This window comes from Globicephala melas, chromosome 6, assembly GCF_963455315.2.
Source record: "Globicephala melas chromosome 6, mGloMel1.2, whole genome shotgun sequence".
NCBI classification, from domain to species: domain Eukaryota; kingdom Metazoa; phylum Chordata; class Mammalia; order Artiodactyla; family Delphinidae; genus Globicephala; species Globicephala melas.
Window position 1 is genome coordinate 86,289,956 of NC_083319.1, and position 26,299 is coordinate 86,316,254.

The 26,299-nt window shown below is 38.9% G+C and overlaps 1 protein-coding gene across 4 annotated transcripts in view; it reads right to left on the bottom strand.

The window, feature by feature from the left end:
• The window catches only part of FANCC (FA complementation group C), a 281,309-nt gene that overhangs the window by 38,097 nt on the left and 216,913 nt on the right, over positions 1-26,299 (bottom strand). For all 4 annotated transcript variants that reach the window (XM_060301110.1, XM_030832881.2, XM_060301112.1 and 1 more), the window contains one exon: positions 3,459-3,615. In XM_060301110.1, the coding sequence (XP_060157093.1) occupies positions 3,459-3,615 (157 nt within the window). The remainder of the gene's footprint in view (positions 1-3,458; positions 3,616-26,299) is intronic.

A 26,299-nucleotide genomic window follows, 5' to 3' on the forward strand; every position in this document is an offset into this window, starting at 1 on the left:
CCACCCCACCCCCGCACTCTTTCGTGGGCAAATCTCTAGATCCCGCTGGAGGGGCCAGCCAGAGAAGGATCAAATGGGAGGGCATGGGAACCAGGGTATATCCCGGCCCTGGCATGCAGCAGGGCGGCCAAGCACAGTGCCACCCAGCCAGCACTTTTCATTCAAATGTGGAATATAAACAATAGCTTTCTGGGCTCCACAAACAGAATTGTAACTGCGAAACATAACATCCTTCTGATTTGGGGCCAGCCTTGGGAAACCAAACAGTGCCAAGAAAGCTGAATAATTAGCAAGTGGCTTTCACTGCTTTTGGTGACATCAGTTTTTAAGGTCAGGTCTGAAGCTACGGATTAGGTCTTCCATTGCCTGTTCTGTCAAGGGACACACAAGACCATCTGCTTCTGAAAAGTGTCAGTCTGCTCAGTAGATGACAAACTGAGTTAATACCTTGGTTTATTTAGGAGCACCAAATGTGGCAGGTGGGCATGTACTTGGGGGAGGTCCAGCCCACGAGAGCCAAAGGGTGAGTCTCAAAAGTAAACAGGTTTTGAAAACTTACTTTTATTTTATTTTAGAAGTCAAAAACATATACATGCACTTAGAATTCAGGTGATTATTAGGTTAGTGGCTTATTATTCATAGTCTTAATGGAAAATACCAAGCCTTGCATCCTTGAGAGGCCAAAGAACATTTGGGGAGATTATTTCACTTTGTACAACCTGTACTACACTTTTATCTTTTGTTTTTGCAACATCTTGGTAACTATAGAATTTCTAGGGCTAATTCTGGATAGTCCCAAGAGATGGAAACATAATTAACAGTGCTCCATATAAAATACAAGTTATGCAGACCATCACACTTTAATTACTCTCAGAATCCAGCTCTAATGTAATAGGCATCGAGTTTCTTCTGGAGGAAAAGTACCGCAGTCCTGTGCTAGCTGAGTCTTCAAGATCTCTCTGATACTTATGCACGGTCCTGTCACTGCACCAAGATATTGTGCTATGATAAGTGAATCAGATGATGCAATTAGGAAGCAGGTTCTTCAGGTTACCCTTCCAATCACTCAGTCATGTCACAGGCTTATTCCAGCCTGCCGGGTTTTTTGGCCCAGTATGCCTGAGGAGAGCAGCCCACGCCAATCAAGGACTTGCAGCTCTGTATTATAATTACGTCCTTGAACCATAAGGCACAGAGGGGTTACATCCTGCCAATGCCACAATAAATTAAACCAAATAACACCCTCTGGAATCCCCCCTTTAACCACAATGGAAGCTCTGAATGTCTACACACATGATCCTGATAAATGCTTTTGGTAAATCAACTGACTTCAAAACTGTTTGGGGGAAATCATTTTACACTGTAAATTGGAGACGGAAGGTTATACAATGCGATGTTTAATGGGAGCGCCTGCTCTCTCTCTCATACACAGTATCCTGTGTTTACTGAAGTGCTGCTCAGGCCCTAGGGCCACAGGGAAAAGGACGCAAAGAGGCTCAGAGAAGAATCACAAGGTTGCTGAATCAAACCAACTTAGAGAAGTCGATGAAACTGGAATTTTTCTATAGGGAGAAGGCTTAAAGGAAATTGAATGAGAACCTTGAAAGCAAGAAAATAGCTCAGTTACTATATTTTGCCACTGAAAAAGAACCAGAGCAAATTAAATTATAGCACGTATATTTAAGTTAGAAATAGATTTACCTGATAATAAAGGTAATGTTTTGAATAGGTTGCCAGGGGCTTCTAAAAGCCTTTGTTTATACTGAATTTTATTATAATTATTTTTATATAAAGTGCCTTCTTATTTTTCACCATAATATGCAACTCTTGTGAATGATGAGGTCAAGGAGAATTTTCCTAAAAGTAACTCTCTTTGGGCTCTCTCAGTCTTTATACCTATCTTCTTTTCTTTTTTTCTATCAGACACTATAAACTTCTAAATCAGTTGGGTTCAATTTGTGCCAGCTAACTTGCAGATGAAAGCATCATGACTGCTGGAGACTACAACACTACCCATGGTCACCTGGGAGGCCCCAGAATGGGAAGGCAAAGGGGAGCCCAGGAAATAGGGAGAAGGCAAGCACGGCCATGGTCACACACGTGAGCTGGTAGGGACTGATCAGGACCTAAAAAGAGAACTGGGATATTGTAAGAAGGCAGCAGATTCAATTATGATTCTCTTACACAGCCTCCAATTTAAAAGAGAAAGAAAAAAACCAGGAAGTTCTAAGTGAATTAAACAAATAGAAGGTGTCGGAGGGGGGCTGTGCAAACTCAGCCAACCTCAGCGCACTCTAGGCAGAGACTCACCCCCGCCCAACACACGCCTCAGCTCAGCAGGGAGGCACGCACTCTCCTCCGCCCAGTTTCCTGAACACCAACATAAGATCTGACGGTTCACCATCTCCCTTGAGCTAAGTTTCTCCATCTGTACAAAAGGAAGCAAATCTCTGCCCCATATCTCCCCTAGGTTACAAAAGCTAATGAGAAAACATGTTAGAGCCTACTGAAGTTCCTGTAAGAGGCCCCAGAAGCATGACACCTCCTGTAGTTTTTTAATTGTTTTTTTCAGAGTGTGTTGGTCTTTATTCCTGTTCTTACAAAAATGCACATAAATTCCAGAGCTGCCTCCCACAGAGGGAAAGCATCCGCATTGGTCAGTTCCCAGGGCTGCTGGAGGGCTTGGGCCCCTGACACTGGATTAGGCAATGGGGCCCATTTGGCCCACTGAGCCCCCGACTTCCCAGGCCTGAGAAGTGCTGAGTAGAGGGGAGACTGGGCAGCCCCTGAATGGAGGGAGGGGTCAAGGCTGGCAGGCTGACACCAAAAGAAAACTGACATAATTCTCAGTTGTTTTTGTTGTTTTAACCACTTTTCTGGGGTTTTGTTTTGTATCTTTTAAGTATTTTATTTTTCCTCTAGTGAAGGGTTAAAAGTTTATTTTTTGAATGCTTTTCTTTGTTAATTGATTCCTCCTATTGTTCATAAGATCCTCACTTTTTAAAACTTAACTTTTCATGTGGAAATGAGAAATACTGTTTTAAAAAATTTGTTGTCCAAATGTCAGGTCAATTCTTGTGAATATGCAATATAAGGTGCAATGATCAAGTAAATCTCGAAGCTTGCCTTTTTTTTTTGCCCGTGCCACTCAGCTTGTGGGCTGGTGGGATCTTAGTCCCCCGACCAGGGATTGAACCTGGGGCCACAGCTGTGAAAGCACCAAGTCCTAACCACTGGATCACCAAGGAATTCCCTCACCTTATTTTTAACACATGCTCTAAGTATGCAGAAAAGCCCACTACATTAGGCATTTCAAAAATAAAATGTAGATAGATAATTATTTTAAAAGGTGCCAATCGCTCTTTAGTTTACATTTTTTTCCGCTTGTGCTGACTAAAAGAAATGATACCCAGCATCGTCTTTAAGGATTTTTCTCCTCATCAAAACCCGGCACATACCAGCAATGAGTCTTTCATAAAACATTCGATCCTCCTCAGAAAATTTCTCTCACTGGAGATAAGCTTTTCAAAAAGATGCAGCATTGTATTTTCAAGGCTGGGAAGGTGCCGAAGCCAGAGGCAGAGTATAGCTGACGCGGGGAGAGAAATCTTCTTCCTTTCAGTAAGAAATAAACAAAACTTTAATATAAATGAGTCACTGAAAAAAGAAGCAACTGACAAAGGATTAATCTCCAAAATATACAAACAGCTCATGGAGCTCAACATCAAAAAACCAAACAACCCAATTAAAAAATGGGCTGAAGATCTAACATACAGATGGCCAAGAGGCACATGAAAAGATGCTCAACATCACTAATCATTAGAGAGATGCAAATCAAAACTCCAATGAGGTATCACCTCACACGGGTCAGAATGGCCATCATCAAAAAATCTACAAACAATAAGTGCTGGAGAGGGTGTGGAGAAAAGGGAACCCCCTCTTGCACTGTTGGTGGGAATGTAGATTGATACAGCCACTATGGAGAAAAGTATGGAGGTTCCTCAAAAACCTAAAAATAGAACTACCATTCAACCCAGCAATCCCACTACTGGGCATATACCCTGAGAAAACCATAATTCAAAAGGACACATGTACCCCAATGTTCATTGCAGCACTATTTACAGTAGCCAGGACATGGAAACAACCTAAATGTCCAACGACAGATGAATAGATAAAGAAGATGCGGCACATATATAGAATGGAATATTACTCAGCCATAAAAAGGAAAGTGGGTCATTTGTAGAGATGTGGATGGACCTAGAGTCAGTCTGTCATACAGAGTGAAGTAAGCCATAAAGAGAAAAACAAATATCGTATATTAACGCATATATGTGGAATCTAGAAAAATGATACAGGTGAACCTATTTGTAGGGCAGGAATAGAGATACAGATGTAGAGAATGGACGGGTGGACACAGTGGGGGAAGGAGAGGGTGGGTCGAATTGGGAGATTGGGTTTGACATAGATACACTGCCATGTGTAAAATGGATAGCTAGGGGAAACCTGCTGTATAGCACAGGGAATTCAGCTCGGTGCTCTGTGACGACCTAGATGGGTGGGATTGGGGGGGTGGGAGGGAGGTCCAAGAGGGAAGGGATATAGCTATACATAGAGCTGACTCACTTCACTGTACAGCAGAAACTAACATAACATTGTAAAGCAATTATACTCTTAAAAAAAAAAAAAAGAGTTCAAAATGCAATAACAAATCCAATCTGTGACTTTTTTTCATTGTGGTCATAGTAGCAGTTAATATTTATAGTATCAACGAATATGTACCAAGTATCCCTTTGCAAATATGCTTCCACTTCAACTCAAGAAAAAAAAAATGCTTTCAAAAAGGACAAATAAATATATAGTGAAGGAAGAAAGAGAGTGATAAAAAATGTGATGGAAAAAGGCCTTGAGATATCCAGGTAAATGCAGTCCCTAATTTAAGAAGCAGTTATGTTTGAAGGTGCATCCTAATGGTTTAAAATGTGGAGTCAGCCCTGGGTTTGAGTCCCAGAGCCACCACCTACTCACTATATGACCTTGGGAAAGTTACTTAACCTCTAAACCTCAGTTTACTCATCTGTAAAACAGGCCTACCTCCCTCCTAGTGCTGTCAGAAGGATCAAATGCAATAATAACACATGTACAGTGAGTGCTTAGGACAGTTCTTGGCACATAGTAAATATTTAATCACTGTATTTGTAAATCTGTTGAAAATTCTCTTTAGTAATAATTTCATAAAAGCTGGTTGGACTGGTTGATCCAGTTGGTCCACAGCATGATACACTATAGACCCTAACCATTTTGTATAGTTACATTTCTATAGGATAATGTATTTGGAGATTCCTCCTATGTCAGGTCAGTGAATCAGGGATTCTACTTCTCCTGGGAGGGAGCTCTAGGGGGACATCTGTCTAACTCTGAGCCACCGGCAGGGGGCCCTCCCTGTGAATCTGGTGGAAACTTGGCTTTCTTCTCTGAGTCCTGCTTTTCCAAGGCCTCCTGCCCTTTCACCTGCAGGACCACAGAGAGCAGAGTGCTTTTCCAGGTTCTGCTAAAGATGTTTACTGCTTTTAATAAGAAAAATGAAAGCTGGGGACACAAAGGTTTCCCATTACCCAACAATCCCTTCAGGGTCTTTCCCTTCACCATCACTTCTGGGCCATTTCTCTACAGGAGCTGGCATGAAGCCCAGGGAATGGGTACAGGGGCAGGAAATGAATAGGCAAAGACACAGGGTAGCAATTTCTAGTAGTTCCTTTTTGTTCTTCTCCCATAGCCTAACTCCTGTAGACCTTGTCCTAGATTAACTCTGGGGCAAGACTGAAAGAGGCTGAAGAATTGTAGGGTCTGTCACAGGAGCAGGCAGAAGGGCAGGAGAAAGGAAGAGAGGCATGGCCCTCATCCGACCCTCTTTATAACTCCCATCTCACCCTGAGCTTCAGCTCTTCTGGGAAGTCTTACAGGACCCCCTTCCCTCTCCATACCTGGCAATGAAGAACTGCCACGGTGCCGCAAACTCGTATGACCTGGCACATTCTGGGGCCACACTATGGATGTCCTCTATTGTGGCACCGGTGCTTTGGGCTGCCATTCCCATGCCACCACCCCTGTTATACTCGATGGCAAGGAGCTGGTAGTCACGCATTCAAGGAAGATGACTAAGCACTTCCCATGTGGCACTCAATGTGCTGGGTACAGGCCAAACAACTGGGAACAAACAGACCTAATCTGTATCCTTAGCGGCTTAGGGCCCAGTGGGAGGTATACATACATACATACACACACACACACACACACACACACACACACACATCAACTGTGATAAAGGCAATGAAGGAAAAGGACGGGCTGAGGAAAAAGAGAATATCAGGAGGGGCCCAATTTAGATCAGGTGGTCAGGGACAGCCTCTCCAGTTGAGTTTAGCTAGAGACTAGCTTGGTGGGATAGGCAAGGTAGTACCAGGAAGAGCACCTCAGCAGAGGGAACAGCAGCTGTGTCAGAAGAGAGCAAAGGTGAGGCGGCCTGTGATGAGGCTGTGCAGGACCACAGGCAAGGCAAGGGTCTGGTGTTTTATTCTGGCCCAGAAGGTTTTTGTTTTTGTTTTTAATTTATTAATTAATTTATTTTTGGCTGCGTTGGGTCTTCGTTGCTGCACGCGGGCTTTCTCTAGTTGTGGTGAGTGGGGGCTACTCTTTGTTGCGGTGCACAGGCTTCTCATTGCAGTGGTTTCTTTTGTTGCAGAGCATGGGCTCTAGGTGCGCATGCTTCAGTAGTTGTGGCACGTGGGCTCAGCAGTTGTGGCTCGTGGGCTCTAGAGCACAGGCTCAGTAGTTGTGGCACATGGGTCTAGTTGCTCCACAGCATGTGGGATCTTCCCAGACCAGGGCTCGAACCCGTGTCCCCTGTATTGGCCACCAGATTCTTAACCACTGCGCCATCAGGGAAGCCCTGGCCCAGAAGGTTTTAAACAGAGGAGTGCCAGGATCCAATTTACATTTCAAAGATCACTCTAATTGCTGCATGGAGAACTCAGTTCAGAGAAAAGAGTGGGTGCAAATTTCCAGGGGGAGCTGGTGTTAGCTTGGACCTGGGTGGCACTGGAGAAGGAGAGATAGTGTATTTTAGCAGTGATATCAAGAGATACTGGCAATGAATTTGATGAGAGCTGGTGAAGACGAGGTAGGAATCAAGGCTGTCGCAAGTTTCTCGAGCTGCAAGATGGATGGACATACCATTTACTCAATGGAAGGAAGGGAAGAGAAGATTTGTGAAGGATTTACTGAGAGCTTAGTTTGGGGTGTGTGAATTTAGAATGCCTGAGGCACAATCCAACAGAGGCATGACGTAGGTCCTTGAATATCCAAGTTGGAAGTTCTGGGGAGAGATCTGGGCTGAAGATCTGTATTAGGGAGCTGTCAGCTGGCATGGAGCAGCAAGAGAATGGAGGAGAACTCTGAGGGACAGAGGTCTGAGTGGGGAGAGGGCCCAGGTCTGTGCCCCAAGGAGCTTCAACAGGTAAAGGAAGAGGTGGGGGAGCTGCAGACAGAAGGAGGAGTGCCAGACATTCAGGAGACAGAAGCAGAGAACCATGTCACCAAGGAAGAGAAGGCCAGTCCAGCTGTAACCAAGTCTGCGGAGAGGCTGAGGACATGCGGAGGGAAGCACGAGCACTGCGTCGGGCAGGCCCTTTGTGACCTCCCCAAGAAAAGTGTTGGATGGGGATGGAGTGATGGAAGCTGAAGGCAGAGTCCATGAGGAGAAGAGTGGAAGTGCAGCCAGCATTGCAGACTGGTCTTCAGAGGTACGGCTATGCTAGGAGTGAGTGACAACAGGAAGCCACACAGGGTGGTGGCCTTGTGTGCTCCTGAAAGGTGGTGCTTTGGGCTGACTGCTGATGGGCCGGATGAAGAGGAGCTGGAGAGGCTGAAGGGCCAGTAGCTGCCATTTATTAAGGTCTCACCTGGAACAATGCTAAGCATTTTACTTGTATTTTAATCCTCATAACAACCCTACAAAACAAGTACCATTATTATCCTTATTTTTTGAGGTTGGAGTGGGACGGAGGACTCACAGCCACGATTTGAACCTAGGAGGTCTGGTGCTGGAGCCAGTCCTCAGCCTCAAGTCACACATAGGCCTCTCCACTCTGCAGGTAGGAGAGTGGAGGATGTTGCTCGGAAGCTGAGGCCTGGTACAGGGGTGAAAGCAGACAGTTTTCCCGGGTGAGCCAGATGCCTGGACCCTGTGTTCACTCCCTTCAGTGTCTAGGGAAGTCTTTTCAATAGTCCAGGCTATCAGCCAATTTTAGCCACATTAACAGACGCCTGGGAAGGGATTTCTGTCCAGCTTTCTTGAGAGAGAAGAACACCCCTTGGGAGTAGGGAGAGGGTGTCTATAGCCTCTGTCTCAGAGCCAGAAAGCCGCTGGGAGGCAGGGAAGCTCTGAGGTGCAGGGGGAAGAACTTGGCCGCACAGTGGCTCCTCCCTTCCCAAATAACACCTGCTCGTATCACACCTTATCTTTTCTGAGGGCCTATGTGAAATAGATATGTACATCATTAGAAAAGTCTCTCACTTCAGTGAGAGTTCTTCAGAGGCAGTCCCATTCCTAAGCCCTCTGGGCAGCAATATGTGCAGTGCAGTTTCTATCACGAGGTCATGGTGGCCGAGTGACGCCCAGTGCACAGAGGCAGCAGCTGTTAAGAATGATGAACAGTAGACAGATATGAACAAATGTAAAAGGAAGCTAGTGTAAAATGGTAGTTCCAGCAAATATCTGAATTAAAAGATATTGCTCAGTTACAAATTTACATAAGAGTTGTGTAAGTTCTATACTCAAGTTAGTAAGAACATAAAATTTTTGTTCTATTCTCAGACACAGTTTGAAAAATGTATATGTTAACAATTGTCTTTTTATTACCCTTGATTCATAGCACACTCTACTAATTGTTGTAAATGATTAAATCTATGGGCTCATGTTTAGTATTTGAATCATCTATTAACCAAAAAAAATCTATTTTTCTCTAAAACATCAAAAACTTAACTACAATTAATCTTGGATGAAGAAATTACCAAAGCAACATGATCTTAATATATTGCATAACAGAATTTGGCTGGACTGTAAATGTAAATTATATATAATTTACATTATATATAAATTATATTTCAATAAAACCAGGAAAAAAGAAGGCAAATTATAAAAGAAGTGCAAATGGCCAATAAAAATATGCAGATTTTCAACCTTATTAATAGTATAGAAGGGTAAACTAACACATCCAGGAGGTATCATTTTTTCATGCTCACATCAGCAAATGTTTAGATGAATGATAACATCCGGTGCTAAAGCAGGTATAGGATATGGGTGTTCTCAGAAGTGGGACAGGGAATGGCTTTGCCCTTTTGGTTAAGTCATGTGATACCACCTAATAAACTGTAAAATACACATATCCCTCGTCTTCATAACCATACTTCTGTGAATCTGCCTGGCAGAAATAAAGGCATTACTTAGAAGGTATTTATTGCAGCAATATTTAAAGAAAAAATTAGAAACAACTTGAATGTATCCATTGGCAAATAGCTAAATAAATTAAGGTCCATTCATATCAGGAAATATGTTCCTATTTTATAATGAATTGGATCTATATCCCTTGAGGGATACCCAAGCTATGTTGGTTAAAAAACAGGTTCCAGAGTCATGTGTATGATGCAATGCTGTTTTTCTTTTTGCTTTTTTAAAAAAGCTTATTAAAAAAAGAGAGAAAATTGTTTCACATAGATTTCTAATGTTTACAAGAGTATAAGGTATGGTTACCAGAAGTACTACAGTGTGATAAGGAGGGGATAATTGACATTTTCTGTATATACTTCTGCACTGTTTGACCTGACCTGATAAAGTGTATATATTTCTGTGGAAATGTTAAAGAGCCAATAAAGTAAAAAAAGAAAAACGTTTTTAGGGACACTGAAAATTTTCATTCTATTCAATATGTGTTAGTTACAGAAACTCTAAGGCTGTCCTTTTCCTACTCTGTCTATAGTTATTCCATCCATCTAGGCTGGATACTGATCAAAATTCAAGAAAAATAGATTAAGATTAAAAACTTGGCTCTCCAAAATTCCTTCCTAATAATCACAGGAAGTTTTCTGCATCATAGCAGTTTCATAATTTCTGACACAGAGCAGGAGAGGCCTGGACAGGACACTCTACCCTGTCCAACATCTCCTGCTATTAGACTCTTCTGGACAGATGCCTCCTGGACATTTAAAAAACTGTACTTTGTTTCCCCAAATATTCAATTTAGTAAGCTAGTTGTGTGCCCCATCCTCTTGAAAAAGATGTAATCAGGTTAAGAAATTGGTCCAGATGCTTATTAAATAATTTTGGCTCCAAATGCTTTTTATAGCAAAACCAAAATATGGAATTCAATACTTTGCAAGAGAGGTTCCGGAGGGCGGCAATCATCGGTAGAGAATGTGTTCTAACACTGTCTGAGAGGTAGAGGAGAGAAAGGAGCTTCCTTACTCAAGAGGAACGCAGGCAGTGTTCCATCTTTCCAAACCAGAAAGAGATCAAGGGCTGCCTGGGCTGCCGGAGTAGCCCACAGAAATCAGGACCAACATTTTTGGAGAACTACTTAATTCCAAGGACCCGGAAAGAATATGCTCTATTACATTTCAAAGGTGTATTTCCATGAAAACTTGATCGAAGAAGTATATCAAATTTGAGGAAACTGTGCCATCATTATCACTTATATGTGCAGAGAAGTCACTTCTTAAAGCAAAGAGCAGCAACACCAATCAAAGGAAACGTACAAATGCAAACATAATGGAACGTCTGTTACAAATCAGTATCAGCAGGTTTTTACTTGAAAAGTAAACTTTTTCAATAACTAATTTTGTGATCATATCTTAGTAAGATTAAAAAAAAAAGAAAAAAAAGAGGATGCCAGGATAGATAGAAATGGGAGTATTAGTTACTACTACTGCTTTGCTAACTTTTTGTCCTTGGTATTACACTAGCTTTTCTTCGTTTAGACATTCACTTATACTGACAATACTTAAAGACTGATTTTTCTCTCTTTTTTTCTTCTGGCTGTGCTGCACGTTTTTTGGGATCTTAGTTCCCTGACCAGGATTGAACCTGGGCCCCAGCAGTGAAAGCGCCGAGTCCTAACCACTGGATTGCCAGATTTAAAGCCTTAAAGCCTGATTTTTTTCTTATTGGAGCTGAAAAAACATAAAACTAGAAGCTTGGTTGAAGGCTAGCCTTTTCTTGTAATTTATTTTTTTCTTATTTAGCATCTTTGGAGGCTGTATTAGCTTTTTCAGCAATGGAAATTTAGCTACGTCTGGACTTAGTTCAGTGATAATTTCATTAGGAGGAAAAGATATAAGCTTGAGAAAACCTAATAAAACATTATCAAAAATAATATAATTATTATTAAAGTCAACAACAATAATAACAGCAACAAGCTAACAGTTATTGAGTATTTATTTTGGGTGCCAGGCACCCTGCTAAATATTTTATAGGCACTAGACCCATTTAAATATGTTCCAGTGTGCCTGGGACAGGCTTTTGTCTGTTATCCCACCATAATTATAATAGGTACCTCTTTTAACTCTCAAAAGTGTCACGGTCTACAACTTATAAGTGTATCGTCACCCTACTTGACACTCACAGTTACTGCATGAGGTCAGTTGCTTGGTCAGTCACACACCCACTCTTTCTTTCATTTGTTCATTGGCTCATTCATTCCAGTATGTAGAAAAAATTCTCCAACTAGTTATCAAACTTCTCAATATTTTTGAAGCAATGGATTTATGTTTACCTTAGAGGCCATGTCATGCAGAATTACTTGTACTCCACAGACGTATGAAAGGATTGCATAAGCCCTCCCAGAAAGGTTTTACACAACGTGCAGCCTGCAGGTGGCTATTACGGCAACCCCAGGGATAGACGTAAGGAGTCTGGTTTGACTTTTGAGCCAAGAAATTATAAAGTTCCTCTAGGTTATCTAAACTGCAGAGAGGAGCAAGCATCTGCTGTTTAAAAGAAGACAGGCTGCCCATTTCTGAAAATACATGACTATATTTGGAAGCCAAGGCCAAAGACACCCAACCGATTGTAAACCAGATGAAATTCCACTGGTGATTGTGGTAAGCAAATAGTTGGAAGGCTAAACACAGGGCAGGGCACCTTGGTCAAAGAAAGTACGTGGTTTCTAAATGACCACGCAGCACACTTGGGGAACTCTTCAAGGGGCTGGGGGAAAGGGGGTACCAGTGAGGAGGTGGTAATGTGAATCAGCCTCCCCGTGTCAGCATGTGGCTGGGATGCTCTGTCTATGGGAAAGTGTCCATGGAAAGGCTCCAGCCCTTACACCACTGCTTGGGGAACTTGCTGAGCTGAAGCCATAAGAATTGGACAAGTTGAAGACCACCCAGCATTTCTCGACAGTCTGTCCCCTGTGGATTAGCAGACATAATTTTCCAAACCAAATAAATTTTATTAGTTACTGAGGGAGAACATGCTATCACAAGTAAAATAAATAGCAAAGGAGTTCAGGCCTACTCGTGGAGCCGCTACCCTCAGCTTTCCATCTGAGCACTGCTGGTCGAGGAGGAGTGGCTATTCTCTAAGCAGGCCTCCTTCTCGCCAGTAATTTCTGAAGCAGCTTTGTGGGGTTTCACAGAGGATGCCGAGGGGCATTCTCCTTCTCATTACCTTTAATTCAACTCTTGCTGAAAAAGTAAGACTGGAAATACAAGTTGTTAAGACCATATTCTTCAATAAAATGTATGACTAAATAAATCAGAAATAGAGCTACCAAGGTGAAATGCAAAGAGCATTTTACTTAAAAGTAAATACTATGAATAATTGCTTTGGAGGGTAAAAAATGAAATTTGCTGGGGTGAGCCACTAGAACCTGCAGTGTGTACTCAGGTAAATGATGTGACGGACACATGCATGTGGAGCACACTTACCACATTATATAGACTTTCAGATTGATTATTATCCAATATCTTACATAAATAACAAAGATAACTGATCAGACTCCTCAGGAAGTTCAGACTCTTGGATAAATTTTGACATAAGTTTAAAGTAGACAGAAAAAAAGACTTCATATGCTTAACCATGAAAATTATGTTCTGACCTTTTTTTAAAGCATCAAATAATTTAACATTCTATATCTCTTTCTAAATCTTACCTTAACAAATTCCTGAGTTATAACTTTCATAAAAAATGAAATTAAAATATACATTATTTTTAGGAATTATATATAAAAAACAACAAATACTCTATTGGTAACTACTTCTTCTGAAAGAATGATGGCAGCTTTGAGGCTGTTCACTTTCCAAATGTAATAAATCAATTTGAAAATGGGAAGAAGATCCATTTACTACAGCATAAATAAATAAATGAAACCATTAGGAATAAGAAATGTCTAAAACCTATATGTGAAAAATATGTAAAAGACTCCTTAAGATCATGAAAGTAAACCTGAACAAAATGGAAAGACGTAAGTGTTCTTGAATAGGTGGATAGAAACCCTTAACGTCATCAAGTTGTCCATTCTTCCTCGGTTAATCTACATATTTAACATGAGCCTCCCTCCAGATAACATGAGCTGACTTTCTTGGAGCTAGACAAATTGGTTTCAAAGTTTACTCGAAAGATAAGACAATCAAGAATTGCCAGAAAAACCCAGAAAAAGAAGAGAAATGAGTGGGAAATAGCCTTACTTTATATTAGAAAGACTCTGTTATTAAAACAAAGTGGTACTGATGTGTACATATATGATAGGCCAAAGAAACAGAACAGAAAATAATAAAACAGGCCTAAATGCATACAGAAATTAAGTACAACTCAATCCACGGGTAAGGAGGGCTAACTGTACTACCAACTGTACTCTGCCATTTTACATAAGGGACTTGAGCATCTGTGGATTCTGGTATCCACGGGCGTCCTGAAACCAATCCCCCATGGATACTGAGAGATGGCTGTATATGACTAAGGGAGCATCTTAAGTCAGTGGAGGGTTGACGGGGCGAATGCACCCTTTATCACACTCAAGGTGGTAGGATGCTCTGTAACCTGAAAGTGGGGAAGAGCAACAAAATTACTTCAAGAAATAATTTGCAAAACAAAAGGAACCTATAGATTGAAAGAGATTTGTGAACCCATCAACCAAATGCAATGTGTGGACTCTGGACTCTTAATTCCAAAAAACCAAACAGGAGAATTTGTTCTCTGCCTAAATACGTGGTGATGATCATGAATCAGTGTCAATTTTAAGATATAACAATGGTACTGTAGTTAATGTTTTTAAAAAATGTACTATATAGAGACTTCTGGTTTCCCATTCTGCATGTCAGGAGCTTGTAAGTCACCACTTTGTCCTAACAAAAGTAAAAAGCAGAACAGACTGAAAAATCAACAACTCTTCTTGCATCCTTAAGAGAAGGGAGGACACAGGGCAAACCTTGGTCCCCGAGACTGGAGATAACAGGAAAGCGAATACAGGGAATCATAGCTGACTGGAGCAGAGGTCCACAAGTAGAAACCACCACAGGCACGAGTGCTGGGTAGGAAAACCTGAACTGGAATTAGCAAATGGCTGGAGGGTCACTGTGAACAACTCGGAAAGTTAAAAACTCCAGGGAGACTCAGTCCTAGAGGGGCCCCCACAATATTGTGAGATTTACCTCCAGGAGTTCCCACCAGGTTCACATAGTAAATATCAGAGAAAAAGTCACCCCTGCTTTAGGCAGAAAGAGGGGAAAGGGAATCACTTTTAAATACAACAGAGCTCTCTGTTTTTCTTAACAAGGCCTGACCTCAGGAGTATTATCAGAGCCTAACTGACCAGGGGGAAAGGAAATAACCACTTCCAGACAGCTCTAGGCATACTATCCCACTTAAGAGGAAGAAAAAACTGAGAAAAACTTATGAAGTTCCCAGTGCAGAGGCACAGACTCACTGAAAGACTGAGACCTAATCATAAGACTATAGAACACTTCCTCTCCCCTCACATCTCATCACCACATTACAAAAAGCCTATTTACAGCAGTTCCTTTTACTTAGTACACATCTTGTCCAGCTATTAAGAAAAAAATTACTTGACATACCAAAAGGGGAAAGAAACACAATTTGAAGAGACAGAGGAAGAATCAGAAGAATCAGACAGAGGAAGAATCAGAAGAATCAGAAGAGACAGAGGAAGAATCAGGCAGAGATGTTGGAATTATCAGACTGGAAATTAAAAAGAACTATGATTAACATGCTAAGGGCTCTGATGGATAAAGTAGACAGCATGCAAGAACAGATGGGCAATGTAAGCAGAGAGATGGAAATACTAAGAAAGAACCAAAAAAGAAATATGAGAGATAAAAAAATACTGTAAAAGAAATGAAGAATGCCTTTGACGAGCTTATTAGTAGACTTGGTGGGAAAAGAAATCTCTGACCTAGAGGATATATGAATGGAAACCTTGCAATCCGAAAAGCAAAGATGACAAAGACTGAAACAAACCAGAACAGAATTTCCAAGGGATGTGGCACAGCTACAAAATACAGCATATGTATAATGGGTCCAACAGAAGAAGAAAGAGAAAAAGGTACAGAAGAAATATTTGAAATGATAATGACTGAGACTTTTCCCAAATTAATGTCAGACACCAAAGCACAATTCCAGGAAGCTCAGAGAACACAAGCAAGATTAATGCCAAAATCCTACACCTAGGCATATCATTTTGCAACTACCAAAAAAAAAAATGAAAGATAAGGAAAAACCCTGAAAGAAGCCAGAGGAAAAGAAATATCTTACCTATAGAGGAACAGAGATAAGATTACATCCAACTTCTCAGAAACCATGCAAGCAAGCAGAGAGTAAAATGACATACAAAAGTGTTGAGAGAAAAAAACCCACCATCTAGAATTCTGTACCCTGTGAAATTATCCTTCAAAAGTGGAGAAGAAATAAAGGCTTTCTCAGACAAATGAAAATTGAGAGGATCTGTTGCCAATACACCTGCTTTGTAAGAAATGTTGAAAGAAGTTCTTTAGAAAGAAGGAAAATAATATAGGTCAGAAACTCAGAACTACATGAAGAGCATTGAAGAAGAAATAACTGAAGACAAAATAAAAACTTTTATTTTTCCTATTCTTAATTGAGGTAACAGATAATTGTTTGCTCAGAAATAATAATATGAACAATGTACTCAATTATGTATGTTTATGTGTATGTATATGCTTACGTATGCTCATATGTATGTGAAACGAATGACAGCAATGGTATAAGGAGCGAGAGGGAGGAATTAGGATTTTTTTTTATTATAAGGTATTGGATTTGGATTAGCTGCCGATGTATATTGCAAACTCCAGGGCAAACACTAAAAAAGTTTTAAAAAAGAAGTGTAACAAATATGCCAAGAAAGGAGATAAAATGAGATCACATAAAATGTTCAGTTAGAACCACCAAAGGCAGAAAAAGGGTAGAAGACAAAAAGAGGAACAAATAGCAAGGACAACAAATATAAAGCAGTAATAAATATAATAGATATTAGTCCAACTATAACAATAATCACTTTGAACCTCAATGGTCTAAATGCATCAATTAAAAGACAGATTGACAAAGTGGATCAAAACAAGACCCAACTATACCTTGTCTACAATAAACCTATGTTAAATATAAAAACGCATATAGATTAAAACTAAATGGATGGGACTTCCCTGGTGGCACAGTGGTTAAGAATCCACCTGCCAATGCAGGGGACACTGGTTCAATACCTGGTCTGGGAAGATCCCACATGCCATGGAGTAACTAAGCCCATGTGCCACAACTACTGAGCCTGCTCTCTAGAGCCCGTGAACCACAACTACTGAACCCTCCTGCCACAACTACTGAAGCCCACGTGCCTAGAGCCTGTGCCCTGCAACAAGAGAAGCCACCACAATGAGAAGCATGCGCACTGCAACAGAGAGTAGCCCCCACTCACCGCAGCAAGAGGAAGCCTGCGCACAGCAACGAAGACCCAGTGCAGCCAAAAATAAATAAATAAAATAAATTAAAAAAAAAAAGACAACAACTAAATGGATGGAGATACCACACTAACACTAATCAAAAGAAAGCAGGAGTAGCTATATTAATTTCAAATACAGCAGACTTCAAAGCAAGGAAAGTTATCAGGAATATGTGGCTCATTACATAATGAAAAGGGGTTCAATTTTCCAAGAAGATATAACAATCCTTAACTTGTATGGGCCTAACAACAGACTGTCAAATTATGTGAGGAAAAAAACTAATAGAAGTGTAAAGAGAAATAGATGAATCTACTATCATAGCTGGAGACTTCAACATCCCACTATCAAAAACGGACTGATCCAGCAGCCAGAAAATCTATAAGAACATAGCCGAATGCAACAAAACCATCAATCAAGTGAATATGATTGTCATCTATAGACTACTTTATCCAACCACAGCAGAACACACATTCTTCTTAAGCTCACATGGAACATTCACCAAGACAGACCATATTCTGGGCTATAAAACATACCTTAACAAATTTAAAAGAACAAAAGTCATATAATGTCTGTTCTCAGACCACAATGGAATTAAATTAGGAATCAATAACAGAAAGTTAACTTGAAAATCTCAAATAATGTGGAAATTTAATAACATAGTTCTAAGCAACACACAAATCAAAGAAGAAACCTCCAGAGAAATTTAAAATTATTTTAAACTAAATGAAAATGAAAACATAACTTATCAAAATTTGTGGAATACAGTGAAGCAGTTCTTAGAGGGAAACTTATAGCACTGAATATATATTTAGAAAAAAAAGAAATATCTAAGATGAATAATCCAAGTTTCCAACTCAGGTAACTAGAAAAAGAAGAGCAAATTCAATCGAAAGTAAGTAGAAGAAAAAATAGAGCTGAAATCAAATGAAAATGCAAACAGGAAATCAATAGAGAAAATAAATGAAACCTAAAGGTGGTTATGGAAAAGACCAATAAAATCAACTAGCCAGGCTAACTAAGAAAAAAGAGAGGGCACAAACTACTAACGCCAGAAATGAAAGAGGAGACATCACTGCAGATCCTAAGGCATCAAAAGGATAATAAATGAGTACTCTGAACAAGTTTATGCCAACGAATTTGATACCCTAAGGGAAATGGACCAAATACTTGAAAGACACAATCTGCCAAAACTCACACAAGAAGTAAAAGACTAAATGAGTAGGGCTACATCTCTTAAAAGAAATGGAATGAATAAGTAATAACCTTTCAAAACAGAAAGCACCAGGCTTGGATAAATTCACTGGTGAATTCTACTAAACATTTAAGGAAGAAATTATACCAATTCTTTACAATCTCTTTTGGAGGACAGACGCTGAGGGAATACTTCCTAACTCATTCTATGAGGCCAGAATTACACTGATACTGAAAGCAGACAAAGACATTACAAGCAAAGAAAACTTAGAGACCAATATCTCTGATGATCATAGATGCAAAAATTCTCAACAAAATACTAGAATCCAACAATGTATAAAGAATTAAATATCATGCTCAAGTGGAATTTGTCCCAAATATGCATGGCTGGTTCGACTTTTGAAAATCAATCAATTAATATAATTCATTACATCAATAGGCTAAAAGGAAAAATCACATGATCATATCAGTAAATGCAGAAAAAGCATTTGATAAAATCCAAACCCATTCAATATAAAAACTTTCAGTAAACTAGGACTAGAGAGGCACTCCCTCAAATTGATAAAGAATATCTACAGAAACCATACAACTAATAATCATAATAATTGTAAGAAACTTGAAGCTTGCCCACTGAGTTCAGGTGCAAGTCAAAGATGTTCCCTTGCACCATACTTTTTCAACTTCATTATAAAGTCTAGCTAATGCAGTAAGAACAGAAAAGGAAATAAAAGCTATACAGATTGGGAAGAAAGAAAGAAAACTGTCAGGACTTCCCTGGTGGTGCAGTGGTTAAGAATCCGTCTGCCAACGCAGGGACATGTGTTTGAGCCCTGGTCCGGGAATATCCCACATGCTGTGGAGCAACTAAGCCCATCTGCCACAACTACTGAGTCTGCACTCTAGAGCCGGCGAGCAACAACTACTGAAGCCCGCGTGCCTAGAGCCTGTGCTCCGCATCAAGAAGCCCGCGCACCACAACAAAGGGTAGCCACCGCTCGCTGCAACTAGAGAAAGCCTGCACAGCAACGAAGACCCAACACAGCCAAAAATTTTTTTTAAATAAAAATAAATAAATAAATAAAATTGTCTTTGTTCACAGATTAACTGATTATCTATGTAGAAAATCCAAAATAATTGATTAAAAAACTGGAACTAATAAGCAATTATAGAAAAGTAGCAGGATACAAGTTAAAATACAAAAGCCAATCACCTTCTTATATACCAGCAGTGAACAAGTGGAGTTTGAAATTAAAAAGAAGATACCAAGTACCTCCCAAATTAAATAATTATGTATAAATTTTACAAAATATGTACAAGGCCTAGATTAGAAAAAATACGAAACTCTGATGAACAAAATCAAAGAACTACATAAATGGAGGATATCCATGAATAGGAAGACTCAATATTGTCAAGATCTCAGTTCTTTCCAATTTGACCTATAGATTCAATGAAATCTCAGTCAAAATCCCAACAAGTTATTTTGTGGATATCAACAAACCGATTTTAAAGTTTATATGGAGAGGCAAAAGACCCAGAATAGCCAATACAATATTGAAGGAGAAGAGAAAAGCTGGAGGACTGACACCACCTGACTTCAAGATTTACACAAAGCTACAGTAATCAAGACAGTGTGATACTGATAAATAGACCACTGCAACAGAGAGACCAGAAATACCTAAGTAGAGTCAATTGATTTTTGATAAAGGAGCAAAGGTAATACAGTAAAGATTGTCTTTTCAACACATGGACGTCCACATGCAAAAAATCTGATTCTAGACACAGACCTTATACCCCTCATAAAAATTAACTCAAAAATGGATCCTAAATCTAAATTTAAACTACAAACTATAAAACTCCTATAAGATAACACAGCAGAAAACCTAGATGATTGAGTTTGGCGATGGTGATGACCTTTTAGATTAAAAAAAAAAAAAAATCCATGAAAGAAAGAATTGATAAGCTAAACTAATGAGAGAGAGCGCTCAAATCTCAAATAAATAAAATTATAAATAAAAGAGGAAACATATTACAACTGACACCATACAAATACAAACGATCATAAGAGACTACTATGAAAAATTATACACCAACAAATTGGACAACCTAGAAGAAATGGATAAATTCCTATAAACATACAACCAACCAAGACTGAATCGTGAAGAAATAGAAAATCTGAACAGAATAATTACTAGCAAGGAGATTGAGACAGTAATCAAAACTTGCCAACAAAGAAAAGTCCACCCAGATGGCTTCACTGGTGAATTCTACCAGACACTTAAAGAACTAATATCAATCCTCCTCAGTCTTCCAAAAAAAACAGAAGAGGGAGAACACTTCCAAACTCATTTTATGAGGGCAGCACTACTCAGATACCAAAACCAACAAGGATACCACAAGGAAGGATAATTATAGGTCAATATCCCTGATGAATATTGATGCAAAAATCTTCAACAAAATATTAGCAAAACAAATTCAACAATACATTAAAAAGATCACGTACCATGAATGATATTGTGATTTATAATAAGATACGTATTTGGCCTTGGACCCCATTCCTGACACAGAGCTCCTAAAACCCTTGGAATTTCCTAAGTGAAGAGAGCTATTAAGGTATCTATTGTTATGTTAATGAGGTGACTTTTAGACTTCACTTAAGGGTAGGGGCTGGTTGCCAAGAGAACCAACCATGTGACTAGAGGATGGGAATTTTCAGTCCCATCCCACTAACCTCCAGGGAGGGGAGAAGGGTCTGGAGATTGAATCACTTGCCAATAGCCAATGGTTTAATCAGTCATGCCTATTAATGAAGCCTCCCTTAAAACCCAAAAGGCTGGTGTTTGGAGAGCTTCCAGGGTGGTAAACATGTGGAGATCAGGGGAGAGTGGCACACCTTGAGAGGGCAAGAAAGCTCTGCACCCTTTCCCCATACCTTGCCCTATGCATTTCTTCCATCTGGCTGTTGCTGAGTTACATCTTTTTATAATAAACCAGTAATCTAGAAAGTAAAATGTTTCCCTGAGTTCTGTGAGCCATTCTAGCAAATTAATCAAAGCCAAGGAGGGAGTTGTGGGAACCCCCAACTTGTAACCAGTTAGTCAGAAGCATAGGCAAAAACCTGGGCTGGCAACTACATCTGAAGTGGAAGGTGGTCTTGTGCAACGGGGCCCTTTACCTGTGCAATCTGATGCTATCTCTGATAATATCAGAATTGAGCTGAATTCTCGAATAGCCTGCTAGTGTCAGAGAACTACTTGTTGGTGTGGGGAAACCTACATACACACACACACACACACACACACACACACACACACACACACACACACACACACACACACACACACGTTGGAATTGGGTCCAGGGGCCTAATTTGTTGACCAAGTGGGATTTATACCTAGAATACAAGGATGGTTCAACATCCACAAATCAATCAATTGTGACATACCACATTAACAAACTGAAGGATAAAAAAAATCTTATCATCATTTCAATAGATGTAGAAAAAGCATTTGGCAAATTTCAATATCCATTTATGATGAAAACTCTCAAAAAAACAGGTATAGAAGGCAAATAGCTCAACATAGTAAAGGCCATATATGACAAGCACACGGCTGACATCATATTCAACATTGAAAAAGTGAAAGCTTTTCCTCTAAGAATGCCCACTCTTGCTGCTTTTATTCAACATAGTACTGGAAGCCCTAGCCAGAGCAATTAGGCAAGAAAGAGAAGTGAAAGGCATTCAAATCTGAAAAGAAGTAAAACTGGCTCTATTTGCACATGACAGAAGATACACACACCAACACAAACACACACACACACACACACACACACACACACACACACTAAAGACTTCACAAAAAAACCGTTACAACTAATAAACAAATTCAGTAAAGTTGTAGGACACAAAATCAATACAAAAATCAACTGTGTTTCTAAACATTAACAATAAATTATCTAAAAAAGAAATTAAGAAAACAATCACATTTACAATTGCATCAAAAAGGCTAAAATACCTAGGAATAAATTTAACCAATGAGGTTAATGATCTGTTCACTGAAAACCATAAGATTTTGAGGAAAGAAACTGAAGAAGACACAAATAAATGAAAATATATACTGTGCTCATGGATTGGAAGACAATATTGTTAAAATGTCCATACTACCCAAAGCAATCTACAGATTCAATGCAATCCCTATCAAAATTCTAATGCTATTTTTCACAGAGACAGAAGAAATAATCCTAAAATTTGTACGGAAACACAACCCTGAATAGGCAAAGCAATCTTGAGAAAGAAGAACAGGCTGGAGGTATCATAATTCCTGATTTCAAACTATATTACAAAGCTATAATAATCAAAACAGTATGGCACTGGTATACACACATAGATCAGTATACACACACATAGATCAGAACAGAGAGCCCAGAAATTAACTCACACATATATGGATCAACTAAGTTACAACAAAGGAGGCAAGAGGGGCTTCCCTGGTGGCGCAGTGGTTGAGAGTCCGCCTGCCGATGCAGGGGACACAGGTTCGTGCCCCGGTCCGGGAAGATCCCACATGCCGTGGAGTGGCTAGGCCCATGAGCCATGGCCGATGAGCCTGCGCGTCCGGAGCCTGTGTTCCGCAATGGGAGAGGCCACAACAGTGAGAGACCCATGTACCGCAAAAAAAAAAAAAGGAGGCAAGAATATACAATGTGGAAAGAATAGTTGCTTCAATAAATGATACTGGGAAAACTGAATAGCCACACGCAAAAAAATGAAACTGGACCCCTATCTTATACCAAACACAAAAATCAACTCAAAATGGATTAAGGAATTGAATGTTAAGCCCTAAAACCATAAAACTCCTAAAAGAAAATATAGGGGATAAGAATGACATTAGTCTTGGCAATGACACTTTTGATTTGACATCAAAAGCAAAGGTGACAAAAGCAAAAATAAATAAATGGGACTACATCAAACTAAAAAGCTTCTATACTGCAAAAAGCTTCTAAACCATCAACAAAGTGAAAAGGCAACCTACAGAAGGGAAGAAAATATTTGCAAATCATATGTCTGATAATGAGTTAATATCCAAAATATATAAAGAACTCATATAACTCAACAGAAAACAAACCCCAAACAATCTGATTAAAAAATGGGCAGAGCATCCAAATAAACATTTTTCCAAAGAAGATATGCAAATGCCCAACAGGTACATGAAAAGGTACTCAACATCACTAATCACCAGGGAAATGCAAATCAAAACCAAAATGAGATACCACCTCACACCTATTAGAATAGCTACCACCAAAAAGACGAGAGATAATAAGTGTTGGTGAGGATGTGGAGAAAAGGGAACCCTTGTGCACAGTTGGTGGGAATGCAAATTGGTGCAGCCACTATGGAAAACAGTATGGTGGTTCTTCAAAAAATTAAAACTATAACTACCACATGATGCAGCAATCCCACTTCTGGGTATATATTCAAAGGAACAGGAAAGGAACAGGAAAACAGGATATCAAATAGATATCTGCACTCCCACGTTTATTATGGTATATTCATAATAGCCAAGATATGAAAACAACCTAAGTGTCTATCAATAGATGAATAAATAAAGAAGATATGATATATATCTATATCTAGTTATATATATGCTATATATACATAGTGTGTGTGTATATATACACATATACACAAAATCGGCTATTATTTAGCCATGAGAAAGAAGGAAATCCTTGGCTGTGACAACATGGATGGATATTGAGGGCATTATGCTAAGTGAAATAAGTTAGAAAGAGAAACACAAGTATGATATCACTTTATGTGGAATCTAAAAAAGCTGAACTCATAGAAACAGAGACTAGAATGATGGTTATTAGGGACTGGTGGGGTGGGAGAAATGGGAATATGTTGATCAAAAAGTACAAACTTCCAGTTATAAGTTCTGAGGATCTAATAATGTACAGGACGGTGATTATAGTCAATAATACTGTATTGCATATTTGAAAGTTGCTAAAAGAGTGGATCTTAAATGTTCTCATCACAAAAAAAGAAATGGTAATCCTGTGATGTGAGGGAGGTGTTAACTAACACTATGGTAGTAGTCATTTTGCAATATAAAAGTGTACATCTTAAACATATGCAATGTTATATGTCACTTATATCTCAATAAAGCTAGGAAAAAATAAAATGTAATAAATTAATATAAATTCTGATATTTTTTCTTGTGCCTACATGGAAACATAACAAGAAGCAAGTGCTTTTTTGTCTTATTTGGTAATAATATTAAACATTTTTTTAAACTTTCCTAAATTTTATCCCAATTATTGTAGATATAAATACATTTTATGTTTCATATATTTTTACAAATTTTATATAACATATTTTTAGATTTATTTTATAATTTAATATTTTATTCAAAAATAAAATTTATTTATAATATATTTTCTTATATTAAAAATGGACCCCTGGCTTTACAAAGGAGAATTAAGAGATTTCTCTTCTCATCTCACAGGTGTTTCATCAGGAAAAGATGAAATCAAAACGTCAGAGATTTCTCTGACTTGTGAGAGTGGGACATCTACTCCAAAGTAATGCGCTAAACTGTAAATGAAAAACAAATACGAGGAAAGTTATTTTTCCCTTGGCTTTATAGATGTTAATAATTTACCTTACTGTGTCTTATTCAATAGAATGTTTTCAAATACTATTATACTGCTAATTAATTGCAGCAGCAACTTGAGACCAATCATTCAGAATCTAAACAAAAAGGAATTAAATAATTAAAATGTGTATGTGATAAGTTAATATTTCATCAACAGAACCGTACTTCTGCCTTAAAATTGAATCTCTAGATATGGCTGGACAAGTTGTGTTGCTTGTATTAACACAAGTTGGTATTAGCACCAACTAAGGACAGGAGTTTTTTTAGGTGAACTTGGCAGTACACACGTGGTACAGAAATACTTGAAGTGCTGAATAACTATTTTGAATCCCATGGTTCTCCTAGAACAACTGTGTTGACATATGCATTCATAGTGCAAAAGCAATAGTGAGTAAAACTGCTATGCCTAACACAAATCAAAGAAGGGACAGTAGTCACTGTATTCTTTACTACCACATACTCACAGTAAAAACACTGCCAGTTTCACATAAAAATGCATTTCATGAAAAATATTAATATAAAATATTGATTTCATTAAATTTTACCCTTGAGGATACTTTCAATTAAAAACATTCTGTGTGGTGAAAAGGTATGCATAAAGCATTTCTGCTACATACCAAAACACGATGATTGTCTAGAGGAGAAGCACTTGGGCAACTTGCTGAGCTATAAGATCAACTAGCCACTTTTTTCCTTCTTGGAAATTTACTTGAAAAAAATCACTGGCAGACAAACAATCGTTATTCAGACTTGAGTATTTGGCACATACTTTCTCAAAAATTAGAGAAGTGACCCTAGCACACTAAGGAAAACAACTGACAGTATTTATAACCAATGATAAATTTGAGTTTTTAAGCTCAGAAATTAGAATCTTGGAAAATTTGCTTTCACCAATGTAAGCTTTACAGCTTCCCAACACTTATAAGACATTTCTGATGAGACTGGTGGTGAATGAATGTAAATTTTGATAGTATAAAGTGAAATATGTCAATGTTTGGAAGATCTGCCTAACTTAATGAACCAATATTTTCCAAATGAACCATGTATGAAGCTATAAAATAAGATCCATTAAAAATGCAAGACAGACCAATTGGTTTTAATGTAACAGCATGAACAGCTCATTGATATAATTTCAGATTCCACATTGCAACTAACCTTTAAAAAACCACCATTTTCAATTTTTGGTGAGGTATCCATGTCGCATATCCACAATTACCTGAGATGGCTATTAAAATATGTCTTTAACAAGTACATAACTGTGTGAAGCTGGATTTTCTTCATATACCTCAACCAAAAAAACATATTGCATCAGACTGAATACAGAAATATCTGTGAGAACCTAGCTCTCTTCTTTTAAGTCAAACAATAAAGAGGTTTGCAAAAATGTGAAAACAATGCCACTCTTGTTAGACAATTTTTTTCTTGGAAAAGGTCAC